The 11,969-nt window shown below is 42.7% G+C and overlaps 1 protein-coding gene across 1 annotated transcript; it reads left to right on the top strand.

Annotated features, from left to right (window-relative positions):
• The first annotated feature begins 3,384 nt into the window (after positions 1-3,384).
• LOC115113903 (inhibin beta C chain-like) lies at positions 3,385-9,188 on the top strand. Its single transcript, XM_029641847.2, has 2 exons — positions 3,385-3,812; positions 7,763-9,188. The coding sequence occupies exons 1-2, from the start codon at positions 3,467-3,469 to the stop codon at positions 8,554-8,556; spliced, it is 1,140 nt and encodes a 379-aa protein (XP_029497707.1). The 5' UTR covers positions 3,385-3,466; the 3' UTR covers positions 8,557-9,188.
• The last annotated feature ends 2,781 nt before the right edge of the window (positions 9,189-11,969 follow it).

Genomic DNA, 11,969 nt, shown 5'->3' with positions numbered 1-11,969 from the left:
GTAATAAAACATTGATACATAAAACAATTCAAGCTACTCCAGAATACACCTTCGAAATACATTTGCCAAGCAAGCTCAATGTCCACCGATTCCATTAGTTAGATGTCATAGAAAATGAAGTAAAGAATGAGTGGTCACCCATATAGACTATACAGCACTGTCAGTTCAAACGAGCCATTGTCCTTGTGGAATCCAGAATGTGATCGTAATTGGGAGTGGCAGCTCTCTATGCCTTCCAGTCTCAAAAATAACACCTTCCCTTTGTAATGCTGACAGTGGGTCTAAGGCTGATTACTCAATATCCTGTTCTGTTTGCTCACTCTGACATGAGAAAGTGAATGTCACTGTCGGTCTGTCGATGATTCATACTTGGTCACCTTTCACACACTTTTAGCCCCAAGGTCGAATTCACATTGCACATGATTGTTTAATCATGTCAGTGACTCATAGATTGGAAATTTACACACTCCAATTAAGCAATATGGTCAGAAATGTGGTTAATGTTAATGACACTTACTTCAATAAACTAGGCCTAGTCACATACAATTTGATGACATTGAATGTATGGCTTTTTCATATAAGCCATTCTCTGCTTGTACAAGAAAAAACATTGTATTATGATAATCATTTTTCCACAACCATATCCATTCTCTAGGTTATCCTCTTCAAAAACGTTCTAAACACCTTTCCTGATTTAAAACCGCTTTTATGGACAGAAATAAAATAATGAATTGCAGGAGGCTTAACTTACAGTACAGTACACATAGCACCCTCCATTCAAGGCTGGCCCTACCCTTTTGTGGGCCCTAAGTGAGGTTTGGTCGGGGCCCCCCATCTCGCGGGCAAAACATTTGTGGCCCCCCTCTTGATGCCGGAGAGAAACATATCCGAGTACTGTAAGAGTGACTAACAAAATCAATGTGGGCTCCCTGGAGGTCAGGGCCCCATCAGTAATTTGGCCTTGATTACTACAAGTTAGATAGCTGGCTAGACTAACTTAGCAATCTACAAAATGTTAGCAGATATGGGCTAATTGAGTGACTGACATAACAGAAAAACTGCTGATGCACAACCACATTTTGAAATTGCACCTTGTGTATTCTAAAATTCTAATTCCACTTGGTTTCCCAGAAAACAAAACATCTAAAATATTTGTTTATTTGGTCAGGGGCCACCTAGGGGCTGACCAAACACAACCGCTTATGTCATTAAAGTATAGGGCTGGCCCTGCTTCAATTACAAGGTATGAAAGGTCCATATGCTTCAAGCATACATTGTGTGTCTATTTGAAGTCCACTGTGACTGCTTTATAAACCCGAAAAAGAGAAAAGCTGCCACAGTGGAGAGAATGTCAGTCACACTTGGAGACACGTCATAGGGTGGGGACGCCACCATAAACACACAATGTACTGATCCTGCGCTGATACTGGTTAAAGAAGTCTGACTGACTTCCACATCGTCTGGAGAAAAGAGATCCACCCACCATAAATGAAAAGAATCTACTGTCTATTTACAGTACAAGTGTTGTCCACAACAAACACTACAGTATCTGTAATATGTGGTCAAATGCTGTGACACTCCATTTTTCTGGTAAGGCTAACAGAGTGGTCATGACGACATGGGGAAAGAGTCAATTAGAATATTACATGATAGGGATCCACAATAATTAATGCTGACATGATATACAGTAGTCGTGTATGTAATTTCCTTGATCAAATTATGCCTGAGTAGGTTAATTCTATATCATCACAATGCCTTTGGTGCAGAGGTTGCAAAATTCGTATGTGTCTTTTATGGGGCCTGGAGTTTTTCCCGATCTCCCGAGTGGCGCAGCCTGGTTCAAATCCAGGCTGTATCACAACTGGCTGTGATTGGGAGTCCCATAGGGCGGCGCACAATTGGCCCAGTGTCGTCCAGGTTTTGCTGGTGTAGGTTGTCATTGTAAATAATAAGTTGACCTTAACTGGCTTGCCAAAGTTAAATAAAAAATAAAAAATTGAACTGATCAATCAAAACTCTGGGTCCCATTCGTAGGCTATAACAGGTTCCAACTTTAACTTTTCTCACTGGCTCAAGCGGGCCAGTTAGCCAAAAATCTACTGGCCAGAACAGAATTTCTACTGGCCCAGATGATGTAGTTTTTAAATGCATTGGGGTCATGCAGGCTATATTTGGTTATGATGATATGTATTAAAAAGCTGTTGTAATATAATTTAGCAATGTAAGTCATTACTCCATTCTTTAGAATTGCACTGTATTAATTGCATAAATGTTTATAATTTTGAGAAGATTAGGACACTGCCCTTTTAAGACAATTGCATTCCAAAAGAGATATTATAAACTGGGTGGTTCGAGGCCTTAATGCTGATTGGTATGACAAAACATTTATTTTTACCTACAAAAAAACACTGTAGCATTTGTTTTGGCAGGCCTACTGCAGTCAGGTTGATTAAGCAATAAGGCCCGGGGGGGTGTGATATATCACCAATATGCCATGGCTAATGGCTGTATCCAGTCGCGCTGCGTCGTGCATAAGAACAGCTCTTAGACGCGGTATAATGGCGATATACCACACCCCCCGGGCCTTATTGCTTAATCAACCTGACTGCAGTAGGCCTGCCAAGACAAATGCTACAGTGTATTTTTGTAGGTTTCTTTTTGCAGACTATAAACAGTAACCAGCCTATTGCTAGTTTTACTTTGGTAAATTACTTTCCCTAAAATAAATAAGCTCAGCGACTAGATTGATGGGCGCTTCATTTTGCTCAGGACAGGCTCGCATGTAAACGTAGCTCGAGAGGTTGTGACTCGCTGGAGCGTAGTGGTGCTTTAATGAACAAAAGGCCAATCATATTGCTCAAATACAAATAGCACTACTTTTCTGCATATTGTCTTCCATGGTAGACTGGGACAGAGCAGCAAAATGTGGTCCCTGGAAGGCAAAAATGTGCTGAGAAGTAGCTGGTCTGGTTCGTGCTGCTGCTTTGGAAGTGTTATGGCAGTTTGAAAAGTACTGAGGCAAACACTGTCTCACCACACATTTTACGGTGGCTCTGCTTTAGTGAAAGTCATAGCTTAGGCTTAGTCATAGCTCATATCATGATAACTTATTGTATTTACAACACATATTGATACCACTAATATGAGCGGGATTATACATGGTTATATGCAGTATTTTGTATGGAAACAATCCATTGAACTCAATCAATACATGAAAGGTTCAACTGTTTTCAGACATGAATTATATTAATTTCTTCTAAGGAGTACTATACAAAGCGTGCTTTCCCACCTTGTGGAACATGATAGATAATGCATGCTACATAATCCTCTACATAATGAAGAGTGCTCACCTGACATCAAGGAGAGGTGTGGCCATGCAGGAGCTGTATAAATGAAAGCATGTCTGGAATTTCATTCATAACATTGACAACCCCAGACAGGGTGCACCTCTGAGAACAAACCAACCATGCCTAGCTCAGTCGCACTGCGTTTTCTCTTCTCTTGGGTGGCCCTCCTCTCCAGCCTCCATCAGGGGGAGGGCCGGCCCCGCCTGGCCAAAGACAGTACACCCCACCTGGGGCAGGAGGAGAGCCAGAGGGCCCTGCTCCTGGAGGCAGTGAAGACAGGCATCTTGAGCTCCGTGGGGATGGAGAAGGAGCCCAGGCCCAGGGAATTGGCTTCAGAGGAGGAGCTGAGGAGGATGCATCAGCTCTACAGGGAAACACTGAGGCAGCTGACAGGGAACTCCAGTCAGGGGGGGGAATCCCGGCATTCCCCTTGGAGGACATCCACCCTGCTTCTCCCAGCCACAGGTGAGACCTTATTTAAAGACACATAGCTACTGTACTGGTTTTAACCACAAGGACCTGACTGTTGACATTCTAGATTTAGATCTGACTGCATGGAATTTTGCCTTTACGCATGGTGTATTTATAACCTATTGAAAAGGTCTAACTCGCCAATGGTTTGGGCTTTGTCAAAGGTGTGTCCCAATCAACGTTCTCGCACGGTTGTGTCTTTAACAAGAATAATTCAAATGCGCTTTTATGACAAAACAAATGAAAAGCCTTCAAACACATTTCTTTTGGTGTAATGTTAATGTACCTGTCAATGTTCTCTCAAACCCTATCTCGTGAGAATGAGTGAGTCATACAATTTAGTCTTAGTGCTTTGTTTTTGTGTTCACTCCAACAAAAGCCTGCCATTAACATTAGCATTTGGACTTAGCAAAGGCTTGATAGTAATTCCGAGAGCAGATATTAATTACAGTTGAAGTCGGACGTTTACATACACATAGGTTGGAGTCATTAAAACTCGTTTTTACATTTACATTTAAGTCATTTAGCAGACGCTCTTATCCAGAGCGACTTACAAATTGGTGCGTTCACCTTAAGACATCCAGTGGAACAGTGGAACATCCAGTGGAACAGCCACTTTACAATAGTGCATCTAAATCTTTTAAGGGGGGGTGAGAAGGATTACTTTATCCTATCCTAGGTATTCCTGAAAGAGGTGGGGTTTCAGGTGTCTCCGGAAGGTGGTGATTGACTCCGCTGTCCTGGCGTCGTGAGGGAGTTTGTTCCACCATTGGGGGCCAGAGCAGCGAACAGTTTTGACTGGGCTGCGCGGGAACTGTACTTCCTCAGTGGTAGGGAGGCGAGCAGGCCAGAGGTGGATGAACGCAGTGCCCTTGTTTGGGTGTAGGGCCTGATCAGAGCCTGGAGGTACTGAGGTGCCGTTCCCCTCACAGCTCCGTAGGCAAGCACCATGGTCTTGTAGCGGATGCGAGCTTCAACTGGAAGCCAGTGGAGAGAGCGGAGGAGCGGGGTGACGTGAGAGAACTTGGGAAGGTTGAACACCAGACGGGCTGCGGCGTTCTGGATGAGTTGTAGGGGTTTAATGGCACAGGCAGGGAGCCCAGCCAACAGCGAGTTGCAGTAATCCAGACGGGAGATGACAAGTGCCTGGATTAGGACCTGCGCTGCTTCCTGTGTGAGGCAGGGTCGTACTCTGCGGATGTTGTAGAGCATGAACCTACAAGAACGGGCCACCGCCTTGATGTTAGTTGAGAACGACAGGGTGTTGTCCAGGATCACGCCAAGGTTCTTAGCGCTCTGGGAGGAGGACACAATGGAGTTGTCAACCGTGATGGCGAGATCATGGAACGGGCAGTCCTTCCCCGGGAGGAAGAGCAGCTCCGTCTTGCCGAGGTTCAGCTTGAGGTGGTGATCCGTCATCCACACTGATATGTCTGCCAGACATGCAGAGATGCGATTCGCCACCTGGTCATCAGAAGGGGAAAGGAGAAGATTAATTGTGTGTCGTCTGCATAGCAATGATAGGAGAGACCATGTGAGGTTATGACAGAGCCAAGTGACTTGGTGTATAGCGAGAATAGGAGAGGGCCTAGAACAGAGCCCTGGGGACGCCAGTGGTGAGAGCGTGTGGTGAGGAGACAGATTCTCGCCACGCCACCTGGTAGGAGCGACCTGTCAGGTAGGACGCAATCCAAGCGTGGGCCGCGCCGGAGATGCCCAACTCGGAGAGGGTGGAGGGGAGGATCTGATGGTTCACAGTATCGAAGGCAGCCGATAGGTCTAGAAGGATGAGAGCAGAGGGAGAGAGTTAGCTTTAGCAGTGCGGAGGGCCTCCGTGATACAGAGAAGAGCAGTCTCAGTTGAATGACTAGTCTTGAAACCTGACTGATTTGGATCAAGAAGGTCATTCTGAGAGAGATAGCGGGAGAGCTGGCCAAGGACGGCACGTTCAAGAGTTTTGGAGAGAAAAGAAAGAAGGGATACTGGTCTGTAGTTGTTGACATCGGAGGGATCGAGTGTAGGTTTTTTCAGAAGGGGTGCAACTCTCGCTCTCTTGAAGACAGAAGGGACGTAGCCAGCGGTCAGGGATGAGTTGATGAGCGAGGTGAGGTAAGGGAGAAGGTCTCCGGAAATGGTCTGGAGAAGAGAGGAGGGAATAGGGTCAAGCGGGCAGGTTGTTGGGCGGCCGGCCGTTTTTCAACCACTCCACAAATTTCTTGTTAACAAACTATAGTTTTGGCAAGTCGGTTAGGACATCTACTTTGTGCATGACACAAGTAATTTTTCCAACAATTGTTTACAGACAGATTATTTCACTGTATCAAAATTCCAGTGGGTCAGAAGTTTACATACACTACGTTGACTGTGCCTTTTAACAGCTTGGAAAATTCCAGATAATGATGTCATGGCTTTAGAAGCTTCTGAAAGGTTAATTGACATAATTTGAGTCAATCGGAGGTGTACCTGTGGATGCATTTCAAGGCCTACCTTCAAAATCAGTGACTCTTTGCTTGGCATCATGGGAAAATCAAAAGAAATTAGCAAAGACCTCAGAACAAAAATTGTCAACCTCCACAAGTCTGGTTCATCCTTGGGAGCAATTTCCAAACGCTTGAAGGTACTATGTTCATCTGTACAAACAATAGTACGCAAGTATAAACACCATGGGACCACGCAGCCGTCATACCGTTCAGGAAAGAGACATGTTCTGTCTCCTAGAGATGAATGTACTTTGGTGCGAAAAGTGCAAATCAATCCCAGAACAACAGCAAAGGACTTTGTGAAGATGCTGGAGGAAACAAGTTCAAAGTATTTATATCCACAGTAAAACAAGTCGTATATAGACATCACCTGATAGGCCGCTCAGCAAGGAAGAAGCCACTGCTCCAAAACCGCCATACAAAATCCAGACTACGGTTTGCAACTGCACATGGGGACAAAGATTGTACGTTTTGGAGAAACGTCCTCTGGTCTGATGAAATAAAAATATAACTGTTTGACCATAATGACCATCGTTATGTTTGTAGGAAAAAGGGGGAGGCTTGCAAGCCAAAGAACACCATCCCACCCTGCACGGGGGTGGCAGCATCATGTTGTGGGGGTGCTTTGCTGCAGGAGGGACTGGTGCACTTCCCAAAATAGATGGCATCATGAGGAAAGAAAATGATGTGGATATATTGAAGAAACATCTTAAGACATCAGTCAGGAAGTTAAAGCTTGGTCGTAAATGGGTCTTCCAAATGGACAATGACCCCAAGCATACTTCCAAAGTTGTGACAAAATGGCTTAAGGACAACAAAGTCAAGGTATTGGAGTGGCCATCACAAAGCCCTGACCTCAATCCCATAGAACATTTGTGGGCAGAACTGAAAATTGTGTGTGAGCAAGGCCTACAAACATGACTCAGTTAGACCAGCTCTGTCAGGAGGAATGGGCCAAAATGCACCCAACTTATTGTGGGAAGCTTGTGGAAGGCTTCCCGAAACATTTGACCCAAGTTAAACAATTTAAAGGCAAGCTACCAAATACTAATTGAGTGTATGTAAACTTCTGACCCACTGGGAATGTGATGAAAGAAATAAAAGCTGAAATAAATCACTCTACTATTATTCTGACATTTCACATTCTTAAAACAAAGTGGTGATCCTAACTGACCGATAACAGGGAATTTTTACTAAGATTAAATGTCAGCAATTGTGAAAAATTGAGTTTAAATGTATTTGGCTAAGGTGTATGTAAACTTCCGACTTCAACTGTACCTCATCTCCAAAGTATATAATAATGAACCATTCTAATTTGTAAATAATTTTTATGTAATTTAGCAATTTTTTGAGGCTGTAAAGACAGATCCATTATAACTCTTAAAAGCACAGCCTATTGAGGTGATGACAGTAATTTCAAGAAGCTGAGCATTTGTCTAACAACCTTCTTTTCACCTCTTTCAGTGGAGCCTTTCAAAGTGCTTCGGACTGATGAGGAACACACATCAGATGTGCTTTGGTACAGAGCTGTCTTCCACAAAAACCCAAACATCAGGAAGGATCTCACTTTGGCCTGGGCTGAGCTGAAGCTCTACAGACAATTGTTGGATGGCTCGAAAGCTGCCGAGCCCACGATTAGTGAAGAGGTTCATGTTAAGATCTATGAGACGAAACCGCTGAACTCTTCTCTATTGATTCACACAGAGACCCTTGTTCAGACGGTCGCTACAAGAACGGGAGATTTGACTTTGGACATCAGAACTGTTGTTGAAAAGTGGAGAGGGAGGATGGACGGCTCCTCTCTGGTTGTGGAAGTAGGACTGGCCATCGAAGAGGGTACTGATCCCAAGAGGACCCCTCAGATGGTCCTGGAGGTAGACCTTGTAGAGCCTAGATCAGCAGGCAGAAGGAGACGGACTCGCTCCAACAAAGAAGACAACTGCGATGAAGACGGTCGCTGCTGCCGAAAGTCTGTCAACGTGTCCTTCAAGGAGATTGGCTGGTCAGACTGGGTCGTTGCCCCCGATGGTTACAACATGCACTTCTGTGACGGCTCCTGCCCCCACAACTACAAGCCAGCTAGCATGCACGCGCAGGTGAAGTCTCGCCTTCATCACATCAACAAGGGAGCAACACCTCGGCCCTGTTGTGTGCCGGCAGCCTATGAACCTATGGTCCTTATGCACTACGACAGTCGGGGAAAGTTGAAGCTCACACCCTTCAATGACTTGATTGTCAGCAAATGCCACTGTGCTTGAGTTCTTCGGGACAAGACCAGGCAAGGACAAAAAAAGAGTTGGAACAAACTTTTTCCTTTTGCCGAGCCATTAGATACAATGTGCTAGTGGTACATTCTGAAATAGAAGCGATACTGTTTTCAAAGGAAGTAAGAAAATAACAGTTGTCATGCTCAATTCGTGACATTCCTAGTGTCCTTTTCAATGGTTAAACAAACAAAAATACCCAACATCATCCATCATCCATGGATTCTGAGAGCAAAAATAGGTTCATTGTAAACAATTCAAGTTACTGTGGAGTGATGATTCTGATATGTACTATTTTATTTGGAAGATTACACTTATGTTAGTCTTATGTGGCCCGTAATGTCATATTCTTCCAAGACTATGTACAAAATTACATTATTTATTGTAATTTATTTAACAGGGTCTAAAACATATTTGTATTGTTTGTAGTTTTCCAATGTTACAATATTTAGTATGTTCCTTACATCACTGTACTTTAAATATATATTCAATTGAATTTAATGCTATGTACAGTATTATTTCCAAACATTTTGGAAGTTTGTCCAGAGAAAATATACTATTCTTTAACATTTCAATAATAGTAGTATGGATATTACTACTGTTTATGTTGGGTCGTTGTGCCTGAATCCATCTGTACACAAACTTTACAATAAATATTTTTACATACAAATTATGTTTTTACCCCATGTGTTTAATTCCTTAGCAACAGCAACAGAACTTGACATTCTGACAAGATGTGTGTGTTATTGTCTTCGGGAAACCATCTAGTCAGATAATATTTCAAGGTTAGGGTGTGCCGTGAAATACATATATGATAGTCAATGTCATGCAGCTGTAGCCTTGAAACCGTTCATACTGTGCACTCTTAGAAAAAATGATGCTACTTAGAACCTAAAAGAACGAACAAAACATGCTGAAAAGCTGCTGTGTTGTTCAATGAACATGTAACCCGGTCAAAAAATCCCAACCTACGGTTCACAATGCTTCCAAGTTGGGAAATAGAGCCTGCGAGAAGCGCCCTGTGGCTTCAGGCTATTCAATGTGGAAGAGTAGAAATTTGTGGGCAGCTGGTGTCCAAGAAGCTGCACGTAGCTAGTTATCTGTGTGGAAAACGTTTAATCACAGGTAAAGGCATCTTGTTTAGTATATTTCATTCGTAACGCCACTCACTACTTGTAGTTGTATGTAGCTGTTTGTTTGTGTTGTTGGTCTTGGCTAGCTTAATGTTCCGGTCGGTAGCTAGGTACAGTAGCACTCACTCAAGTGGCTGCAAAAGGTCACGAGGGAAGCCCTACAACAGTACATTTTTCTAAGTAGTAAGAACGCTCGGGAGCAGGCAATGTTGAAAAGTCATATTTAGACATATCGTACTTTTCTTAAATGTCAGTTTGTAACTGACTAAAACAAGCAGACAAAAAATTGTGTTTGAAAAAGTCTAGATTTTTTTCTGTGAGCCCAATAGGGTAACCTAGGTAACCACAGGTTGTTTTCCCCACAGGTGGGGCGAGGCTGCGACATTCTATCTAATACCGACTGGGAGTATAGGAGAACCCTTTGAATGACCCTTTTTGGTTCCAGGTAGAACCCTTTCTGGTTCCATGTAGGACCTTTTTCACAGATGGTTCTATGGGGACAGCCGAAGAACAATTTTGGAACCCTTTATTCTAAGAGTGTAAGCCTTGACCAAGGAGTGAATGACCTACGGGACAAATGAGTAGTGTTTAATTTTGCATGACAGTAAGAATAGCACACTGCACACATGATGCAATGCATTGTAAACTCAGCCCCATGAACAGATATAATATCTTTAAACAATAAATCAAATGTATTTTAGTGTAACGTAATGATAAAGGAATATGAAAGGCAATACTGTATTTTGATAACCACAATTCAATATTATAGCGATAAGTTTGGATAAATAAATAAAAAACAAATCATGCTAAAGATACTGTGTGAGAAGTATTAGCATCATATCTTACTTTTTATCTAAGACAAAGATAACACAAAATAATCAGGTAGCAGGCAACCAAACCCGTTGGTTTTCTATCAAACAACTTCAAAACAAACAATTATTCACACAACAACCCAACATGTAACACAACAGTTTTGAGACATCACCCAACACTACTTTTGGGTGTGTACAGTAGAAGACCTATTTTGTAAATTGTGAGAGAGATGTTGATATGAAAGTCAGAGAGGATAGCCCATTTCAATATAAAATACATTTGTCAGTGTATGTACTGTATACACATAATAATATATATATACAGTGGGGCAAAAAAGTATTTAGTCAGCCACCAATTGTGCAAGTTCTCCCACTTAAAAAGATGAGAGGCCTGTAATTTTCATCATAGGTACACTTCAACTATGACAAACAAAATGAGAAAAAAAATCCAGAAAATCACATTGTAGGATTTTTAATTAATTTATTTGCAAATTATGGTGGAAAATAAGTATTTGGTCAATAACAAAAGTTTCTCAATACTTTGTTACATACCCTTTTTTGGCAATGACAGAGATCAAACGTTTTCTGTAAGTCTTCACAAGGTTTTCACACACTGTTGCTGGTATGCAACTCAGCATTCGTTGTCCTCCAAACACGACGAGTTTTACCAAAAAGTTATATTTTGGTTTCATCTGACCATATGACATTCTCCCAATCTTCTTCTGGATCATCCAAATGCTCTCTAGCAAACTTCAGACGGGCCTGGACATGTACTGGCTTAAGCAGGGGGACACGTCTGGCATTGCAGGATTTGAGGCCCTGGCGGCGTAGTGTGTTACTAATGGTAGGCTTTGTTACTTTGGTCCCAGCTCTCTGCAGGTCATTCACTAGGTCCCCCCGTGTGGTTCTGGGATTTTTGCTCACCGTTCTTGTGATCATTTAGACCCCACGGGGTGAGATCATGCGTGGAGCCCCAGATCGAGGGAGATTATGAGTGGTCTTGTATGTCTTCCATTTCCTAATAATTGCTCCCACAGTTGATTTCTTCAAACCAAGCTGCTTACCTATTGCAGATTCAGTCTTTCCAGCCTGGTGCAGGTCTCCAATTTTGTTTCTGGTGTCCTTTGACAGCTCTTTGGTCTTGGCCATAGTGGAGTTTGGAGTGTGACTATTTGAGGTTGTGGACAGGTGTCTTTTATACTGATAACAAGTTCAAACAGGTGCCATTAATAAAGGTAACAAGTGGAGGACAGAGGAGCCTCTTAAAAAGAAGTTACAGGTCTGTGAGAGCCAGAAATCTTGCTTGTTTGTAGGTGACCAAATACTTATTTTCCACCATAATTTGCAAATAAATTCATTAAAAAATCCTACAATGTGATTTTCTGGATTTTTTTTCTCATTTTGTCTGTCATAGTTGAAGTGTACCTATGATGAAAATTACAGGCCTCTCTCATCTTTTTAA

The sequence above is a fragment of the Oncorhynchus nerka genome, linkage group LG9b, assembly GCF_034236695.1.
Source record: "Oncorhynchus nerka isolate Pitt River linkage group LG9b, Oner_Uvic_2.0, whole genome shotgun sequence".
In the NCBI taxonomy this organism is placed as follows: Eukaryota; Metazoa; Chordata; class Actinopteri; order Salmoniformes; family Salmonidae; genus Oncorhynchus; species Oncorhynchus nerka.
Note: the sequence above shows the minus strand (reverse complement) of the source record. Positions and strands in the feature narration are given on the sequence as shown.

Excerpts from the sequence above, each read along its gene's own strand:
- LOC115113903 (XM_029641847.2), top strand. The coding sequence starts at position 3,467 with ATGCCTAGCTCAGTCGCACTGCGTTTTCTCTTCTCTTGGGTGGCCCTC. Across the intron at positions 3,813-7,762 it reads CCTGCTTCTCCCAGCCACAG|TGGAGCCTTTCAAAGTGCTT; the intron begins GTGAGACCTTAT and ends CACCTCTTTCAG.